The sequence below is a fragment of the Physeter macrocephalus genome, chromosome 12, assembly GCF_002837175.3.
Source record: "Physeter macrocephalus isolate SW-GA chromosome 12, ASM283717v5, whole genome shotgun sequence".
In the NCBI taxonomy this organism is placed as follows: Eukaryota; Metazoa; Chordata; class Mammalia; order Artiodactyla; family Physeteridae; genus Physeter; species Physeter macrocephalus.
In genome coordinates, this window is record NC_041225.1 from 84,262,111 (window position 1) to 84,283,567 (window position 21,457).

A 21,457-nucleotide genomic window follows, 5' to 3' on the forward strand; every position below is an offset into this window, starting at 1 on the left:
AAAAAAAAAAAAAAAAAAAAAAAAAAAAAAACACACAGACTAATAATAATAAAGATAATAATGGAGGAAGAAAGTAAGCACAAAATCTGGCAGCCAGTATTGCCTTAACGTGCTGATACTCATCATTCCTGATTCAAAATCACATAGAATGAAAAAGCTTTTTTACTTTGGGTATAAACACAGAACATATGATTTATTTATGTAGGCAACGCTGTTCCTCGAAAGAGACTAAAAATGTTGCAATACTTCAACTTTACTAAGAATATAACATGTGCAAAGGTGCTGAACTAGATATGTTCCCTAAAACAAGGTTCCTTGAAGAAGGGGTTCCAGAGAAAAGACTCACAGTTGAGAACAATCCCACTCCAGGAAACCTTGCCTAACCATCTCAGTCCTCATTGCCCTCCTTCCCCTCAACCCCTCCAGAATTTAGAGAGTACACCACACACGCCAGCATTTCAATAGCTATTGTCTTGTGGGGTGCGCTTGTTTCCTGCGTGTTGGTCACGTCACGTCAACTGGGAGGGCAGGAGCCAAGCTTTCCATTACTTCTCTCTGCCATAGCACCTCACACAGAGCTGGTAAAGAATATGCTAGATGCTCAGTAAACCTTGCTCCTCCTGGCTGGAGGGGCAAGCTCTTATGCTCTCTGTATTATACCTCCAGCCTCTCACTTCATATTCACAGCATCCCTACAGAGGTAGGAAGGACGTTTACTACAGTGAGGAAGCAAAGGCTCACAATAGTTAAACGACTTCCCCAAAGCCGACAAGTAGCAGATGTGAAAGAACTTGAACCCAAGACCCTTAGCTGCAAGTGCCAGACTCTTCCTTACACAAAGGATTACCAACAACTTCTCTCATAACATTCTGACCTTTAATATCCCTTCCCAACTGAACCTCGCTCTGAGTAATTCAAGTCAGAAAATGCTTCCACCACATTTTGGGGTTGCTCAGATATGGGACTATGGGGAGAATTTTTTAAAGCTCACAATTCACATGCAGTCAGTGGAGAGTACTGCTATAACTCCTCTCAGCCAGGACCCACACAGACTTGCAGTTCTATCTCTGTTGTTTTACCGGTTTACTCTGGAAGTAGCTGTTTTACACAGAAAATGACGTGAAGACTTTTAACCATAATAGGTTAAGAAAGATCGCTGGCTTGCTGATTCTGAGAAAATGAATTTAAAAATTAAGTGATTTGCCTGAAGTCACACAGCAAATTAGACCCTTCTGAGCCACCTCTGACTCCTCTCCGTCCCCATACTGGCTGACACATCATGCTGTACCACCTTGCTGACATTTGGGTCTGGATGATTCTCTGTTGGGGGTGGGGAAATCGTGTACACTGTAGGACGTTTAGCAGGAGCCCTGGCCTAAACTCACTAGCTGCCAGTATTACCCCATCCTGTGACAATCAAAAATGTCTCCAGATGTTGCTAAATGTCACCTGGGGATAGTCGCCCCTGGTTGAGAACCACTGCTCTAGACCAGTGGTCTCCAAACAGAGGTACACAAAGCAATCCACTGGGTTTAGAAAGAAAATATGAGACTATTTATATTAACTGTCATCTTAAAAAATAAGATTTTTATCTTTACTAATATTTAATATATGGTCCATCTCTAATGTTTCCATCAAGTCCAAATGTCAGTCACGCGTCTCAGACTAATCTGATGGAATCCTGGGGGAAGAGCGGAAGCTCCGTAGCAAAGGCTGAGATGTACTGAGAGGTACTGCAGTCCATGTGCTCGGTTAAGTGCGTTTAATGATTACATTTGTTTTAAATGGATTAGCCCTCATAAAACAAACAAGGGGATTAAAAAGATTCCTGTAAAGAAAGCTTGGATAAAGATAACACAAGCATAGGTGAGCAACAAGAGAATGGCAGGGCCTGACTTCTATCCCAGTGTCCTCTGCATCAGTCACACTACAACGTAGAAACAATCACAGTCTAATAAGATATGACAATAAGTTCACCGAAAACTTGCTGAGATTACTTAAAGTATGGATGTGCCACCACTATCATAAATGATGAACTTCACTATAAGTACATACTATGCCTTCAATTATTAGCTAATGACAGCAGGCCACGAATATAATGTAAATAAACAAGGGAGAGCATGTCTATAAACTGAGTGTTATTCTACCCAAAAAGTTTAAAAGACTATTGCTCTAAACCAACACTGCCCAAAGAACTTTCTCTGATGATGAAATTTTCTCCGTCTGTGTTGTCCAAAATTGTAGGCCTTAGGCACACGTGGCTATTAATCAACTGAAATGTGGCTACTGTGTCTGACAAATTAAATTTTTATCTTATATCAGATAATTTAAATTTAAATACCCATATGTGGCTAGTGGCTATTTACTGGCCTGCACAGCACTGGACACTAGTAGATCACTACTGTCTCAAAACATACAGCTCTCAGCAAGCAGTGCACTTTCCTGCTTTTGTGTCTTTGGTTATTCTCTCTGCCTAGAATGTTCTCTTGACCCTGTACATCTAGTACTAAGTTCTTATTTTTGAAGACACATTTCAAGTACCACTTTCTTTAGCTTTCCCTGACTACTCCTCACCCCACAAGATTAATGGCTCCCTCATGTCTGTCCCCTAGCCCTTGTACATCCCTCATCACAGCACGTAGCGCTATTTGCTCGTGTGTCTGAAGTTCTATGATAGTGAGTTCCTCAAGGCAGAGCCGTGTCTTATTTAATCACTGCATGACGTCCAGCACAGGCATGGTTACCGAACACGGCAAAGAATGAACGAACAAACCTCGGTCTTCCAATCACACTGCAGTGCTCCCGCCACCACACCAAACACACCAAAAGATGTCTCCAGAAAAGTAGGCTGAAGGCTATGCTCTGCTACTTCAAGTGCTGGATGCTACTTCAATAGGCAATCTCATTTCTATGATTATCACTGTTTGGCCCTTAAAGATGCAGATGACACAGGGATTTCTTAAGCAGCTCAGAAAGCATCTATCCTTTGAAGAGGACAAGATGAAGGTGGACGGTGGGGTGAGTCCCCTCTCTGTCTCAAGTGTCAACTTTCAAATACTGCAAGGTAAAATGACTGCTCTGATGCAGTAGTATGTTTTCATGTCTTCTTTATTAATATTTACCAAGCTTTTCCTGTGTACTCTACATGCAGTTTTAGCTACTGAGGTACAAGTGTATGCCTTCCCCCATACCCTCCCTCTCAAAACCCACAGGAAACTGTTTCTCGGTCTTCATGGCCTCTCATTAAATGAGTGTGACTTTGTTAGAAAGACCAAAGGAAAGGCTTTGACCACGCAATGACTTATTCTAGATTTCATTTCTGAATTCGAGATTTGGCTATATTTAGCAAAGCTATAACCGTCATCATGCCCAAAGCCAGGAAGAAGACACCATTCACAAGCCACCCCCTGAAAATCTGCAGTTGCCACTAAAAAACCAGACTTCCCAGCAGGCAGAGACATCTGAAGTGGGAGGGGTCAAATTGGTTGTTTGCATCAAGAGAAGACCTCACACGCTTATAGCCAACCTCCCCGCCTGGCGCTGAAGCTCTCCGTGGCCTTATTTCCTTTTCTTTTCTCTCCAACATACCTTCTGCTTGGGTCAAACACCCTCATTATCTCCCCTGTCCACTCCTTCCTGTAACACTGGTCTTCTCACTCCCCCGCCTGCTTCTGCTTCAAGCTTCTTGCCTCTCTTCGAACCTTCGGGACCACTCCTTCCCCAGACACCAGACACCTCCTCGCCCCCACTACTGGCAAAGGGCTGAGGCACAGAGGGAAGCAGTGCGCACTGGACAGCTAGCCAATGGTTACTCAGAAGGCCCAGGGCCACTGGGGAAAGCAAGCAGCCAGCACAGCCAGGGAGCAAATGTAAAAGAACTGCCTTCTACCATGCCATGTCCTTCTTTCCTTGACTCTGGAAGGGAAACTTCTAATAACCAAAATGATAACACCAGACTAGCCAGTTTTCCCAGAACTCACCATACTGTCTCCCCTCTCCGCACTTTTGCATGTGCTATTCTTTCTGCTTAGAAAGGCTTGAGTAACCCTCATCTGGAACATATGCTGGGTAATTTCCATTCCTGTTCAAACGACACTTCATCTGGAAACCCTCAGCCCCAGGCCCTTTATCATCTCATAACATCTTTTTACTACCTACTCCACACCCAGGACCATGCTAAGTGCTGCACACTTATCTTAGCGTTATTTGCTGGTCTATGAGCTCCTTAAGAGCCTGGCCCAAGTCCCATTCATCCCAGTAGCTCTGGAGCCTAATACAACACCTGCCACAGAGAAGGCACCAACAAACGTTCACTAAACAAATACACGCATGCGTCATACTGATACCACCAACACATATTTATGCCATACGTACACACACACATACACACACACGCACACACATTTGTTTGGTTTAGGTGATTTCACACGTATTTTTTAAGCCTCACTACTTTGCACTGTAGGTAGGAGAAACTGTCAAAGTTTACTGATATGGAGACTTACTGAGTAGTTCTCGTTAGCCCTAGACCTGAATTCCTTTAGTGTAGGCCAGAAAACTTTCCTGAAGGGCCCCCTGCTCCACCTTATAGAGAATGTTCAGGAATGCCGTCTTGGACACAGCAGGTAGTCAACATTTACGTATCGTCTGGAGCTTAGATGTAAGGCCTCATATAGCTAAGGGGATATGACAAAAGCATAGCCTCTCAGTCCTCCTTTGAGCATTGCTCCACTTTTCCCATTGAGCTCATTCTGGAAGCTTAAACCAGATCTTCCCTTGACATCACACGCCCGTTACCTCACACATGATTTAGCATCTCATCATGGCATCTTCGCTGAGGAAGCTAGAGAGAAAATATCCTCCCCTGCACCAGCCTACACAAAGCCAGACCCCTCTGAACTCGTGACTTAGAACCTTCACTTCCCCCAGACGGACAAACCCCCACTGGACTAGTGAGGGAAGCTGGGCGACTGGGGCTGATGCCGCTGATGGAAAGATGGCAGCCCAGGCACGCTCCTGCCTTACACTCCAGCACCTCCTCCTTGGGGCTCCTGCGATTCCTCACTGTAAAGTACAGACCAAACCCACATGAGGGAAAAAGGGACGGTCAGTGAGATGAGGTGGTAACAGGGTCTGAGCTTGAAGCCCAGCACATCACCCCTCCCTGAACTGCCTGGCCACTGCCCTGGGCACTTTTTTTTTTTTTTTGGTCTTTTTTTTGTGGTATGCGGGCCTCCCTCTGCTGTGGCCTCTCCCGTCGCGGAGCACAGGCTCCGGACGCGCAGGCCCAGCGGCCATGGCTCACGGGCCCAGCCGCTCCGCGGCACGTGGGATCCTCCCGGACCGGAGCGCGAACCCGGTTCCCCTGCATCGGCAGGCGGACGCGCAACCGCTGCGCCACCAGGGAAGCCCCAGCCCTGGGCACTTTGATGCATGACTCTCATCATCCTAAGACAACACTGGCTGGGACTGGTGGCTAGGTCAGCACCTGGGGACTCAAAGAGAAGAGGGTTCAGGAAGGAGCAAGGCTACCCAAAACATCTGTTGACCCTTTAAGGAGAGCTGCTGATGCCTCTGCAAAGAACATTTGGCTGTGTCTACCCACACTGGGGGAAAGGAGAGCTGCAGACTGCTGCAGTCAAACTAGCCTTCACATTGCCCCCCATTCCTCCTGGCTGAGAAATAATGGCTACCAATTACTGAACATCTGAAAAATGTTAAATAATTTACATACATTGCCTCAGTTAATATTCAAGACCGCTCCGTAGGGCAGTGGTTCTGAAACTTTAGCTGGCAGCAGAACCTCTCCAGGAACGTGTTAAAGCCCCACAACCAAGTTTATGGGTCGAGGCCTGGATCTGCACTTCTAACAAGCTCCCACGTGATGCGCATGCTCTGGGCCCTGGCTCCACACTTTGAGAGTGCCATAGGGAAACAGAGATTCAAGAGAGGTTTGAAACGTCTTACCCAAGGTTTCACAGCTAGTAAAGAACCGATCCAGAATTTGAATCTAGAGCTACCTGATTCCACAGACAGCCCTGGTAACATGCTGCTGTAGGGGTGAATGTTTGCCTTGTTTTCATAAATTCACGGACAGCTCCTTAAATGAAGGCATCATACTTTAAACCTCCCTATATCCTTCCCAGAACCTAGCAGTGCCTTTGTACTTGGTGGGTTCTTCACAAGTACTTTGTATACTGGCTCCTACACAGCTACATACTTCTAAGAACCACATATTCAAATTCAGTTACAGTCAAAGAACATGAAGAGGGCAACACTGCCAGACCTAGTTGAGTCTTTGTCCATGCCGTCACCGTACCTGGATAACTCCTGCTCGTCCTTCAGCCAGTCACTTCCTGCAGCAAGCAGTTCTTGGCTCTCTAAAATTGGAGGCCGCTGCACCCTAAGCTTATCTCCATGATAGCACATATTGCTCTGTTTTAAGTGGCTGTTTTCCATCTCTCAAAGTAGTTTGTAAATTCCAGCATCTAGTTTTAAATCATATGCCCCAGAGCCTAGCACGGTGCCTGGCACATCACAGACACTCCGTAACTGTTTGTTGAATGAATAAACGAATGAATACAGAGCTGCAAGCCCTCAGTTCCATTTACAAATACCATAATGCAGGATGTGCAGTTCTCAGGGATGAATTCTGGGGAAGAGAAGGGCAGCCTAGATAAAAAAAGACCAATTTTGCCTTTTCTCCTCCCCGTCAACTCAGACTCCGAGAAAACGCACTGCTTAGCGTAGTATCACATCTAATGAGACAATATCCTAGCTGAACAAAATGTTTCTGGGCTCTAAGTTCAGCAGAGGCCGTTGAGAGGGAAAGAAAGAGCTCTGTGCCCCTTCATTCCTCTTGATTTCTCCCTCACACACTCCTTCTCCATTTCTCCGTCCCACTGCAGTCAAGGGCTTTGGCACAGGTATGAAACAGACAGACCAGACTCAAGGGTGTGGATCTGGCAGCGGGCACAGAAGTATCTCCCATCCTGCACCAAAGCCCACAAGGAAGGATCCAGAGGGACAGTGACTCAGGCCCCGGATTAAGTCCAGCTAGAGCAGTACTGAAAATGGAAAAGAGCAACAATTTCATAAGGACATCAACTGCCAGATCTTTTTTAAACCAGTGTTTTTAAAAAGGCTTCAACCGTAACCCCAGAAAACTGGGCCCAGCTGAATCCCATGCTGACACAAGCTGACAGCCAAACAGCTCCTCCTCCAAACCCACCACGAGCAACACTCACCGTGTCAGGCATGTCCCAGGCCCAGGTTGGGGCCCTTGCTCCAACCTTAGCTTGCAAGAAGGCTTCTTCTCCTGCTGATAAACTGTTCCCCCACCATGCTGCAGTAATAGAGGCCTCCCCTTCCCCCATCCCCTCTCGGCTGATAAAACAACCTACAGCAGGTTGGCCCCATCCAATTAGTTTGAATAGCTTCATGCCAAGGAAATTGCTGCTTTTATTAAAAATAAAAGCTCACTAGGCAGGTAATGGGCTGTGAAAATTATGAGTCTGGCATAATTATGAAGGTCGATGTTAAGGTTACCAAAAGAGACATGCAAAGATTTCAGGACAGCCTGGGGGATAAAGATATATATCTACATGTCTATAGATACACAGATGAACAAGCGTGTAGGGAATTTACACAGCAGATCTAAATAACATCCTCTCCAAAAGAGAAAAAGCAAAAATCGGAGGCCACTCTCAAGTAATTCTTTTGGCAAAACACAAACACACACACACACACACACACACACACACACACAAACCAAAAAACAAGAACAGGAGAAAGAGGGGCCTACTGGACTGATTTCAAAATAACCACATTCATTTCATATAATTTGTTATCTTAGCTGCATCCTGGGGACCTGATTACAGTTGGGTCAGGAAACAAAGCTAGTCAAATCCACCAAGAGCCTTGGCTCTTAGAAAAACACACTCTGATTCTCTGAAAATCCTCTCTTCCTTCCAGTGCCTGCTCAAGGGAGTGGGAAAGTTGGGTAGGAGAAGAAACCCCTCTTAAAGGTCCCCCATCCCCACCGCTCAGCCCTCACATCAGTATTTCAAGTTTCAGGAGGATGACAAGCCCCACACCTACATTTGATGTGAAGCTTTACACTTTCACACATACGTTTTCTTGTCTGATCCTCAATTCGGTGAGGCAGGCAAGAATTGGCTTGTCAATTTTTTTTTTTTAATAAAAGGCCACCGAGGTAAACAATTTCTGGCAAATTCCCCCCACCCCATAAAGCCCTGTCACTTTGAAATCTCAGTTTCAAATTTCTCAAGGACAATGATTCACAGGGCAAGGGGAGGGGGAAGGGAGGGTCAACTGGTCAAAACCCATTCATACATTCAACGTCTTGCTGCATCAGCACAAGATTTTAATTTACGGCGCACTGAAAGAGTCCCACCATACCTTCCGCCAACACCTCGTCCACAGTGACCTGCTGTCGCCCAATGCCAAACACCCTTCCGATGTAGCCACTGCCCAGGCCCGAGGTGCTGCCCCCTCCTCCGCTGGAGCCGGAGCCCAGGCCAGAGCCGCCCTGCTCTCGCCGGGAGTCGAAAAACTTCTTCATCTTGCGAAAAGGAAGCAGTAAAGCAAAATACCGACGGTTTCTAGATTTTCTTTTTTTTTTTTAAAACAAGAGATCCAAGGATTTCTTCTCGGATTTCAGCTAGGAGAGGAGCCACCCGAATCCGGCCGAGGGGGTGGGGGCTGAGGGAGGATGCCTATAGGAATATGCGTGTCAATCGCGCGGCGGTCCCCTCCTCCTCAAGAGAGCGATTCGTGTAAGTTTAAACCTGTGATGACAGAGGAAGAGAGAGAGGATGAATCAGGAACACACTTAAAAATTCAACTGCTGAGTCCTAGGGGGAGCAAAAGCCACCATCCTGGGGAAACGCTTCATGCATTTTCTTAGAAAAACCCTGGGGCTGAAAACGCGTCCCCGGCCCCAGAACCCGGGACCCCGTGCCCAGGGGTCTGAAAAAGGAGGGATTCGGGCCGCCTCGGGCAGCGCTGACCCAACCCGGCACTGCTTCCCCTCCTCCCCGGTCTCCCCGCCGCCCCGCGAGGCAGCATCCCAGCGGCACCCACTTGAGATGGCTTGGCGGCCGGCACCCAGCTACCAGCGCCGCAACATTGTCACGGCCGCCGGGCCGGCCTGCGACAAGGAGAGGAGGCGGCGCTGCAGCGAGAGCCGGGGCCGCGTTCGGCGCCCGCCCGCCCGCCAGCTGATCCCCGGAGCGCCCGGCGGAGACTAACCCGCCGCCCCTCCCCCGCGCGCGCTCCCGCTCGGCTCCATCCACCCAACCAGGAAGTGAACCGCCGCCGGAAGTGCCTCTCGGGGCGACCCGGCCAAGGGCCCAGGCCAGCGGCGGCCGCCGCTCTGTCGCCACAGACGGGAAGAAGTTGTCGGAGAGAAGGGGACCTGGGAAAGGGGATCTCAGTGCGGAGAGAGTTTTGGAAAAGAATGTTGAAATTGCCCGATCCGTAGGGCACTATGGGAAAGGTTTTTCGGCGCAGCCCAGCGGCTGGACTGCAACTCCCAGGATGCCCCTGGACGACCGAGAGAGGCGGCTGCGGTGGCCTCCTCGGCCACGAAGGTGGTTAGTGGAGTGGTGCATTTGTGGGGATTCAGTTATTTAAACACATCCGGTAAAGAAACTGCCAGGAACCAGGGTTTCCACCCTGCTGCATGTCCCACCCTTCTGGAGCCATCTTATTTGCGACTTGACCTCCCTGCACAGGGATTCTGGGGATTGTGGTTTCCGAACGGATCGAGACTGACACCTGAAGGACGCGGCTTAGCCGCTTAGCCCCTAGCTGGTCCTGCGGGGCTTACCGACGTCACCTGGGCAGAGGTGGAAGACCGGAGGTGATCGGGAAATTTTTGCTGGCAGTTGGTGCCAGGCCACACCCGAAAGCCAACCCTAACATAAATAAACCCAGAGCCCTTCCTCCTCCAACTTCAAAAGCCGCGTTTGCTCACAGGTGTTATTGAGGACCGGCTCACGGGTCAGCTCTGAGCTAGGCGCTGTGAGAACGCTTAATAAGACCGTGTCTTTTCAGGAAGTCTACAGGCGAGACTCAAACTGAGAAACTTAAAGGGTGTGTGTGCGGGGCAAATCGTAGGGTACCAGGAGACCCAAACCCCAAACTTTGGGGCTCGTCTGTCGGTGACCCTTAATTCTTCCACCTTTTCTGATGCTGTGGCTGTGCTGACCTTTGTTAAGCCACTCCCACACGAACTCTAGGCTGACCTTCTGCTATTTGTTTTCACTTCAAGATTCCCCTTTTGATGTTTATTTTATCCTGATACCGCCGGAGTGCCGAGAGTGGAGGTGGACGATGTGATTTGCAACTGCAAAATGCAGAAGATTTGGGACCCCTCTTGGAACCTCTGCCATCCCTAGATTTCCTGTTAGATGATGCTGAAGGTAGTGCCAAATCCCTGCCCATCCCCCCTCCCCAAATCCATGATTTTTCAAGTCCCTCAATATAGGTTATTTCTCACCTCCACCTGCTCTTCCTAATTCTGCGACAGCCTTCTTGGCTTGTAAATTAGTCCCAGAATTTTTTCAGCAGGCATTTGAGGAGCGTAGAGAAAGGTGCTCCAGGGCGGAGGGGGGATCAGGGGGGCTAGTTCTTGCTTTTTCTAAAATGACTATTGAACTGGGTTGTGACTGGCTTGACAGCGGTTTCTGCTGCTTCTTCCTCTTTTTCCTCCTCCTTCTCTTTTTTCTCCTCCCTCTTTTCCTTCTCCCTTTTCTCCTCCTCCTCTTCCTCTTTCTTCCTCATGTTTCAAGTAGTATCATTGTAGTTAAACGATCAGTTAAAGTTCCTGTGTAGAGACAGCATCTTTTCTTTAGGGGGGAGTCAATGTTGTCACCTCAATTCACAAATCCATGCAGCCACCTCCAGGGCGGAATGCAGCACCTGCTGAAACATTCCCTCGAAGCAAGCCCATGGGAGGCATGTTCTCTGCACTTTCCTTAAAAGTCTAAATTTTCTCCAAGGAAGTTTGGAATAGATCTTAAAGTAGATGGGAAAGCATATTTAAAATTAGATTCATTGACCTCCATCTTTTTCTGCATCTATTGATCTTGCCTGGCTTTTTTATTTTCTTTTTTAAATTTCTTTTATTTTTTTGGCTGTGTTGGGTCTTCGTTGCTGCGCGTGGGCTTTCTCTAGATGCGGCGAGCGGGGGCTACTCTTCGCTGCGGTGAGCGGACTTCTCATTGCGGTGGCTTCTCTTGTTGCAGAGCACGGGCTCTAGGCGCATGGGCTTCAGTAGTTGCAGCACAGGGACTCAGTAGTTGCTGTGCACAGGCTCTAGAGCGCAGGCTAAATATTTGTGGCAGATGGGTTTAGTTGCGTCTCGGCATGTGGGATCTTCCTGGACCAGGGATCGAACCCGTGTCCCCTGCACTGGCAGGTGGATTCTTAACCACTGCGCTACCAGGGAAGTCCCTTGCCTGGCTTTTTTAAAGAAGCCCTGTTGGATCCTAGAATCTGTTGCTATCTCAGTTTTTACTTTTCTAGACTTTCTATTACCAGACTAGGCCTGACTTATGCAAATCCCAAGTCTTACTTCTGAGATACAAAAATGTGTTTTTATCCTATAAGATTAAGGTAGCTAACATGTATTTATTGAGCACTCATTTGGATGCTTTGATCAGAATCTGAGGGAGGAAGTTTTAAAAAGAAGAAGAAAAAGAAGGAAAAAACAGAAGACTGGACTTCTTGTCTTCCATTCTCTTAGAGACTAATGGCAGTTATAATGTCAAAACTACAGTTTTTAATGCTTTACATATATTAAGTTAGTGAATCCTCACAACAACCCTATGAAATAAGGTACTATTATTATTTTCACTTTATAGATGGAGGAACTGAAGCATAGAGATAAGTGACTTGCCCAAAGTCACACAGATAGTAACTGGAAAAATCAGGACTCAAATCCAAGCATTTTAGCTTCAGAACCCAGTGCTTAACTAGCTACACCAAACTGCCTCCTTAAAGTAAGAAACATATCTATAAGCAGCACAGGACCGGGAGACAGGAAACCCCTGCCACTCCATAGCTGTGCCCCTAGACCACTTAGCTCTCTGGACCTATTTTCTCAGCCATAAAGCCATAGTTCTCTTACAACTCAGTAATTCTCTAGATCTTAGTGTAAAATAATCAGATCAACCACTGTAATCTGAAAACTCCTACCACACTTTTTTCTGTATGATTTGTCCTACCTGGCCTTGCAGCTTTTCAAGTATATTGTCACCTCAACCAACTACTCAGAATCAGGTAACAGTCTTCTACTTATCTCCTTGAACATCCAGTACAGTAGTCTATATAGTCTGTCCTTACCAGTATTTAAATAAACCAAATAATTGACTTCAAATTAAATGTGACACAGAAAACAATCTGATTAGGGTGGAAAAGTTGTTTTGAGTTATTCTAGACCATTTTGAACTTGGTCAGGGAGATACTATGGAGAAATATCCAATTAAAGAGAAAGGGAAAGGAAAGTTATTATACATCTTCCACATGCCAATTACTGATTTAGGCACTTAACATAGTATCTTGTTTAACCCTCATGGATGCACCTGTGCAAAGTAGACACTATTATACTATTATCCCCAATTTTCTAAATGAGCAATGAAGATTTTGTTAGCAGCAGAGCGATGTGCATGTTTTGTTAGGTTTGGAGGAAATGATTTGACCTGTCATGTGACTAAACCATGTCACAGTAAACCCAGTTATGGCAAATGTGTGGTTCATCCTTAGAGGAGATCAAAGGGAAGGGGACCAACATTATTTAAGGACCTTAACTAAGGCCTGCACTGCATTGGATATTTAATCATATCATTCAGCCTTCACAATAACACTTATGAAGTGTGTGTTACTTTTATTTTATCAATGTGGAAACAGGCTGAGTGTGGTTAAAGTATGTCAACTGTTGCTACACACAGCCCGCAAAGGGCAGAACCAGAATCACAACCTGATCTCAAAACCCAGTCATTTTCACTGTACCATATAGCCATTCTATATTGCAATCTTTTAGTCCAGTGGAACTTATTAGAAATGCAAATTATCAGGCCCCACCTAGATCTGTTGAATAGGAGGGAGGGGCAGAGGTGGCAATCTCTTTTCACCAACCATCCAGGTGATTCTGATGCATTTTCAAGTTTGAGAGCCCCTGTTTAGCAGAAGGGACATAGTAACAGCCATTTCTTTTCTTTAAAAAGACTTCTTGGATTTTTTTGGTTTTGTTTTGTTTTCTGGTTAGAAAAGTAATTATATAATCATTGAAGAAAGTATGAAGAAGTCAACTCAGAATAAAAATCACTCAGAGATAATTGCTATTGACTTTTTTTTTTTGCATTCACTGTTTTCATGAAGCTCAAATATTCAAGGACCTCTCAACATTTTCCAGTCCAATGCCCTATTGTAACTCTAAATCCCCTTTCAACTTTTAGTTACCCTATAAATCTTTCAACTACCCCTTCTGCTGTGTTCTGCTATTTACTGTTACTACAGCACTCTGAATGTACAGTTGGACCTCTGTATCTGACGGTTGCACATCTGAGGATTAAACCAAATACAGATGGAAAATATTCAGAAAAAAAAATTCCAGAAAGTTCCAAAAAGCAAAACTTGAATTTACCTTGGCCAGCAACTATTTACATAGCATTTACATTGTATTAGGTTTTATTATAATTTAGAGATGATTTAAAGTATCATCTCTTGTGCATTAAGTTATGTGCAAATACTGTGCCATTTTGTGTAAGGGACTTGAGCATCAGCAGATTTTGGTATCTGAGAAGGGTCCTGGAACAAATCCCCCTCGGATCCTGAGGGACGACTATACCTCCATTTATAGCCCATGTCAATTTGTACTGTCGTTACTGGTTTACGTGTTTATCCCTTCAGGATTCCACCACATTCATCTTTCTGTCCTTAGCAACTGACTCACACATACGTAGTGAGTGCTCAATAAATACTTTGAACAAATGAATTAGTAATTTAACGAAAAATCAAACAAAATTGCTGAAACATATTCAATGCTTCTTATCAGGGTAATAATTAGATTGAATTCTAATAGTCTGATTAACCATAGAAATGTTCTCTTAGCAGAATTCCTTCATCAAAAATGTTGCTAGACCTGAAAGTCCAAGTTAGATACCCTTAAATCTCAATGGATGAATAAAGTGTATAGGATATTCAGTCCTCTTGGATAACATGAAAGGCAGGTGAAACATTCTAGGTCTCTCATATTTCCACCTTCTCCTGTAGTTCATTTTGATGTCATTAGTTAGACATCAATTTACCTTGAATTTTCATCCTTTTCCAGCAACTACCCCATTTTTCTGTACCTCTTTCCTGCAAAAACACCTCAATACGATTGTCTATTCTTGCTGTCTCCAACAATTCTCCACATTAATATGTCCAATAGGCAGCTCTCAGTCCTCATCTTTTATTAAAACTCAATTTATTTAAACAACAACAAGAAGAAAACAGTCACCTGTTTCTCCCACCATGGCCCCTCACCCCCGCCCCACCTTTGGAAATCACCAATCTGTTCTCTACATCTAAGAGATATATACATATATGTATAACAGAGATCACATGGTATTTGTCTTTCTCTGACTTATTTCACTTAGCATAATGCCCTTGAGGTCCATTCATATTGTCACATGTGGCAAGATTTCCTTTTTTATGGCTGAATATTATTCCATTGTGTATATATACCGTAGTTTCTTTATCCATTTATCCATCAGTGAACACAGGGTATTTCCATACCTTGGCTATTGTAAATAATGTTACAATGAACAGGGAGGTGCATATATCTTTTCAAATTAGTGTTTTCATTTTCTACAGATAACTACCAGGAAGTGGAATTGCTGGATCATATGGTAGTTCTACTTTTTATTTTTTTGAGGAAACTCCTTCTGTTTTCCATAGTGGCTATGCTAATTTACATTCCTGCCAACAGTGCACAAAGATACCCTTTTCTCCACATCCTCACCAACACTTGTTATTTCTAGTCTTTTTGATAATAGCCATTTTAACAGGTATAAGGTGTCTCATTGTGGTTTTGACTTGCCTTTCCCTGATGGTTGATGGTGTAGAACATATTTTCATGTACCTATTGGCCATCCATATGTCTTCTTTGGAAAAATACGTCTTCATATCTTCTGCCCATTTTTTAATCAGATTGTTTTATGCTATTGAGTCATATGAGTTCTTTATATTTTTGGATATTAGCCCCTTATTAGATATATGATTTGCAAATATCTTCTCCCATTCAGTATGTTGCCTTTTTGTTTTGTTGATGGTTTCCTTTGCTGTACAGAAGGTTTTTAGTTTGATGTAGCCCCACTTGTTTATTTTTGCTTTTGTTGCTTTTGCTTTTGGAGTCAGATTCAAAAAAATCATGGCCAAGACCTATGTCAAGTAGCTTATGTTTTCTTCTAGGAGTCTTATGATTTCAGGTCTTACTTTCAAATCTTTAATCCATTTTGAGATTATTTTTGTATATGGTATAAGATAGGGGTCCAGTTTCATTCTTTTGCATGTGGCTGTCCATTTTTCCAACACTTTATTGAAAAAACTGTTCTTTCCCCATTTTATATTCTTGGCTCCTTTTCATATATGCATGCGTTTATTTCTGGGCCCTGTATTCTATTTCATTGATCTATGTGTATGTATTCCAATACCATACTGTTTTAATTATTATAGCTTTGTAATATAGTTCAAAATCAAGGAACATGATGCCTCCAGCTTTGTTTGTCTTTCTCAAGATTGTTTTGCCTATTCAGGGTCTTTTATGGTTCCATACAAATTTTAGGATTTTTTTGTTCTGTTTCTGTGAAATATGCCATTGGAATTTTGTTAGGGATTGCACTGAATCTGTATATTGCTTTGGGCAGTATGGACATTTTAATAATATTAATTCTTCCAATCCATGAGCATGGAATATCTTTCCATTTATTTGTGCTATTGACATTTTGATCAATTTCCTTTTAGCATTTTTCCATACATAAATAGTTTTGTTTTGTTTTGTTTTTTTACCATATTGGATCACAATACATATTTGGTACTTTTTTTTTCATTTAATAGTTTCCCATTTTATTACATGTTTTTCAGAAGCTTTATTTTTAATGGCTGCTCTTAATAATCTGTTCTTTGAATACTGTATTGTTTTATTTTAAAATTTTACTGTTATACATACAGTAAGTCCCCTACATACGAATGAGTTCCATTCTGAGAGCACGTACGTAAGTCCAATTTGTTCGTTAAGTCCAACAAAGTTAGCCTAGGCACCCAACTAACACAATTGGCTACGTAGTACTGTACTGTAATAGGTTTATAATACTTTTCACACAAATAATACATAAAAAACAAACAAACACAAAAAATAAAGAAAAAATTTTTAATCTTACAGTACAGTACCCTGAAATGTACAGTAGTACAGTACAACAGCTGGCATACAGGGGCTGGCATCAAGTGAAGAGGCAAGAAGAGTTACTGACTGGAGGAGGGAGAGGAGGTGGGAGATGGTAGAGCTGAAGGATCGTCAGCAATAGGAGATAGAGGGCAAGCTGCAATTTCATTCACGCCTGATGTTGATGGACTGCATGTTTGTATCTTTGAAAGTTCACAACTTGAAGGTTTGTATGCAGGGGACTTACTGTATATGATTAGAATGAATATCCTTATTTGTGCTTCTTTGACTTTTTTCCTAAGGCTATGATTTTTTTTTAAATGGAATAACTGGGTCAAAAGGTATGAGTGTTTTTACAGCTATAGCGCCAAAGTACCCTCTAGGAAAGTTAATACTGATTTGCTCCCCTCTCAGTGATTCAGTTAACAAATGTTAAAGCCCCCACCATGGGCTACGCCTTTGAAAGTTTATTACAATGAACAAAATAGATATACTCCTTGCAACTCAAGAAGTTTTTGGTCTTAAAAGAAGACGTTAAATCCTAAGTATTTCCGTACCCTTGTGAACACTGAGTTTGTACAGAGAAATCTAGGACTTCCCTGGTGGTCCAATGGTTAAGACTCTGCACTCCCAATGCAGGGAGCATGGGTTCAATCCCTGGTCAGGGAGCTAAGATCCCTCATGCCACACAGCATGGCCAAAATAAATAAATAAATTAATTAATTAAAATAAAATAGCCCCCAGTCACTCTCTACCAGTGATCTTGTCTTTAAAAAAAAAAAAAGGAAAAAAAAGAGAGAGAGAGAGAGATCTATTACATTTTTAAAAATTAATTTATTTATTTATTTTTGGCTGCATTGGGTCTTCGTTGCTGCGCGCGGGCTTTCTCTAGTTGTGGCAAGCAGAGGGCTACTCTTCCTTGTGGTGTATGGGTTTCTCATTGCGGTGGCTTCTCCTGTTGTGGAGCACAGGCTTCTAGGCACGCAGGCTTCAGTAGTTGTGGCTCGTGGGCTCTAGAGCACAGGCTCAGTAGTTGTGGCTCACAGGGCTTAGTTGCTCTGCAGCATGTGGGATCTCCGGACCAGGGCTCAAACCCATGTCCCCTGCATTAGCAGGTGGATTCTTAACCACTGCACCACCAGGGAAGTCCCCTCTATTACATTTTGATAAGTAGAGATGGTGCTCTTTGCTTTAATTGTCATTGTTTAAGTTAGTGAACATTTTTCAAAGACTTTCATTGAGAAAGACTGTCCTTGACCAAACTTGAATCAGCTCCTCTGAGTCCTCTTTTTGACTAGACTTTGACCTTGGGCTCGGTCCTTGGCCCAGTTAGTCCAGTTTTAGCAAGAATTCTGCTGGGTCAGTTTAGTGAAAATCCCTGACCCTTGATAGATGATCACTCTGGAAATCTGGTCAAATTCCTTATCCTTCACTCTCAATATCTTATCACATTGGGCTGCCTTAAGGCAAGAATCCTGTTGAGTCTGACCAGCAAGAATCCCCCTAGCCTTGATGTTTCCTCTTAGTAATTTTCCATCCACCCTGCTCTTTGGCTATAGATCTCTACTTATCCTGATTGGATTTGGATTTGAGCTTGGTGTCTCTTCCCTACCACCAAATCCTCATTGCAATAGTCCCTCCTGGATAAAGTCTTCTTTACTGTCTTTGACAAGTGTCATGAAATTTTTTTCTTTAACATTATGTTCATTCATTCATTTATTCATTGATTGTTTTATTAAGTATCTATTTCATGTTAAAACTGTGCTAGGAACTGGAAATATAATGATAAATAGGTAGACATATTCCTTTTCTTATAGAGTTTATAGTCTAAAACTTATTGGATATGTATATTTCTTCATTTTAAGATCACATTGTTATACAATTTTTCTGTTGGAGCATTCATTTTTAAGAATTGATTGAAAGTACTCTTTTATTTATTCAGTTGGTATATACTGAGCTCCTCCCATGTACTAGGCACTGTTCTAGGAATAGGCAATTTGACGTGGAACAAGATAAACAAGGTTTCTCCTTGTAAGAGAGCCTAGGTTAGGGTCAGGGTAAGGAAAACACAGTAAATGAGCAAACAAGTCAAGAAAAATGTTGGACAATGGTAAATACCATAATATAATTAGACTAGAGTGATAAGATAGAAATTGAGTGTCTACTTTAGATTAGATGTGCAGGTCTTTATATATTAATGACATTAATTAAAACCCCTTGTCACATAAATGGAAAACGCTTTTCCCCAGTTTGATCTTAGGCCTTTAAAAAAAATTTTTTTAAACATCTTTATTGGCGTATAATTGCTTTACAGTGGTGTGTTAGTTTCTGCTTTATAACAAAGGACTTTAAAATTTTTTGATGAAAGGTTATTTTAAAAACTTTTTTTCTACTTATGATAATGAATAATCATTTTGTAAAATTTGGAAATATAGAAAAGCAGGAAGAAGAAAAGCAGAAGGAAGAAGAATAAAAATAATTGATCTCATTACTCGTAAGTAAACCCTACGACAGTTAGATGGATATCCTCCCTGTCATTTTCAGTATGCATGTATATTACCTATGTATGTGTGTGTGAATAGTTTTAGTTGATAGAGAAAACATTGCATTAAAATCGACTTTTTCCACTATCTGCAAGGAGCTCTGAGGTCTGCCAGGCACTGAGGATTTTTAAAAATGGTAAAATGATAAGCAAAAGTAGACATGAGACTTGCATATTTTCTACTTTTGTTTATATTTTGTTTTTCCTTTGGCTTTACCTTGGTTTATTTTATTTTATTTTATTTTATTTTATTTTATTTTATTTTCTGCACCATTTGGCTTGTGGGATCTTAGTTCCCCAACCAGGGATCGAACCCAGGCCCATGGCAGTAAAAGCACCAAGTCTTAACTACTGGACTGCCAGTCAGGGAATTCCCTACCTTGGTTTATTTTATTATGTTTCTAATTATTTAGACAAATATTTGGTGTATTTGCTTTTTTCTTTCTTGTTTAAAAATAAAACCATTTAAAGCTAGAGCTTCACTCTCAATAAATATAGCTTTTGTGTGTCACAGGATTTTTAATTTTTCTCTAATCATTATTTAAGACCTAAATTCTCCAATTACATTTTACAATTTTTGGTCCTTCTTTGTCCCAAGGGTTATTTAAAGTCATGTTTACTTTTTTTTTTTTTTTTTTTTTTTTTTTTTGTGGTATGCGGGCCTTCCCCTGCTGTGGGCTCTCCCGTTGCGGAGCACAGGCTCCGGACGCGCAGGCCCAGCGGCCACGGCTCACGGGCCCTGCCGCTCCGCGGCATGTGGGATCCTCCCAGACCGGGGCGCGAACCCGGTTCCCCTGCATCGGCAGGCGGACGCGCAACCACTGCGCCACCAGGGAAGCCCCTCATGTTTACTTTTTTGTCTTATTTTTCTTTTGTTTTTAAGCACTTAGAATAATATGAATAGCAATTAAGAGTATGAGCTCTGAAGTCAGGCTACTGGATCTGAATCCCAGCCCTGTCATTTACTAACTGTATAAGTCAAGGTCCAATTAGAAAAACAGAAACACACTAAGTATTTCAAACAGAAGATATTAAATACAGGGAATTGGTTACACAGGTGTTGCAAGACTAAAAGGAAAAAAACAAGAATCTAAGGTAACCAGAGATTAGTAACTGCAGGAAGAAGCTTCAACCTTTAGGACTGCGAGAACAAAAGGAAGAAATCAAGTTTCTAGAACCTAGGAGCTCAGAGGAGAGGCCCTGTAGGTTTGGTGCTCAGATCTTTAAGGGGAGGCTCTCTGCAGCTGGTGCTTGGATTTCAGAGGAGGAGAGGGTTCCCTGCCCCACCCCTGCTGAAGATTCCTCTGAGGGGCAAAGCAAGATTCATGCTAGGAATGCCCAAAGAAGTTGGGAGCTAGACCCAGCTGTCTGCTGCTGATGGTGGAACAATACTGACAGTACTAGAAAACAGAAAGCACAAGCCTTCTTTCCTACTCTCTCCCTACAGTTTTCTTCCAGTGCCTCTTATTAGCAGACACAGGGAGCCAGTTCGCAAGGAAGTCTAGGAAATATGATTAGCAGAGTTCCAATATCAGGGTCACAGCATAGAGACAATAGTTAAATAGCAAGTACACTAGTTGTGTGACTTTAGGCAAATTACTAAACTCCCCTGTGCTTCAGTTTCTTCATCTGTAAAATAGACATAATTATGGTATCTACCATCATTGGGCTGTTCTGAGAGTTAAATGAGGTAATTCGTGTAAAGCATTTAGACCAGAGACTAACACTTTATGTTAGTTGCTACTATTATGAAATTATTGTTTCGTCTTTCAATAATTTTTCACAATTGAATTGTTTTGAAACCACAATTATAAAAATACATTGATGAAATTCTTTGTTCACCTTATTTTAATACCACCAGAGAGTTCTTTTATAACGTGATCTTTGAGGTTTTTTTTGAGTCATCTCTCAGATAGAGATATGAGACTGATATGCTTTTAAAGATTATCTGTGAATGTCTTCTGTTGCTTTTAAAAATGTTAGAGAAGATACCCTGGTTTCCTATGGAATTCCTGGACACAATTTTTTTTAACATCTTTATTGGAGTATAATTGCTTTACAATGTTTTGTTAGTTTCTGCTGTATAACAAAGTGAATCAGCTATACGTATACATATATCTCCATATCCTCTCCCTCTTGCATCTCCCTCCCACCCTCACTATCCCACCCCTCTAGGTGGAAACAACGCACCGAGCTGATCTCCCTGTGCTATGCAGCTGCTTCCCACTAGCTACCTATTTTACATTTGGTAGTGTATATATGTCCATGCTACTCTCTCACTTCATCCCAGCTTACCCTTCCCCCTCCCTGTGTCCTCAAGTCCATTCTCTATGTCTGTATCTTTATTCCTGTCCTGCCCCTAGGTTCATCAGAACCTTTTTTTTTTAAGATTCCATATATATGTGTTAGCATATGGTATTTGTTTTTCTCCTTCTGACTTACTTCACTCTGTATGACAGACTCCA

General features: G+C 42.9%; 1 protein-coding gene and 1 long non-coding RNA gene across 17 annotated transcripts in view; one reads left to right on the top strand and one right to left on the bottom strand.

Annotated features, from left to right (window-relative positions):
- The window catches only part of AAK1 (AP2 associated kinase 1), a 172,007-nt gene extending 162,743 nt beyond the window's left edge, over positions 1-9,264 (bottom strand). For all 14 annotated transcript variants that reach the window (XR_008618913.1, XM_055089220.1, XM_055089226.1 and 11 more), the window contains exons 1-2: positions 9,103-9,264; positions 8,419-8,807 (exon numbers count right to left, since the gene is read on the bottom strand). Coding sequence is in view for 13 of the 14 variants with exons in the window: in XM_055089220.1 (XP_054945195.1) it covers positions 8,419-8,581 (163 nt within the window). In the remaining variant the exon portion in view is untranslated. The remainder of the gene's footprint in view (positions 1-8,418; positions 8,808-9,102) is intronic.
- An 80-nt stretch (positions 9,265-9,344) lies between these two features.
- The window catches only part of LOC114487342 (uncharacterized), a 78,945-nt gene continuing 66,832 nt past the window's right edge, over positions 9,345-21,457 (top strand). For all 3 annotated transcript variants that reach the window (XR_003682376.2, XR_003682378.2, XR_003682377.1), the window contains exon 1: positions 9,345-10,445. This is a non-coding gene — a long non-coding RNA (uncharacterized lncRNA). The remainder of the gene's footprint in view (positions 10,446-21,457) is intronic.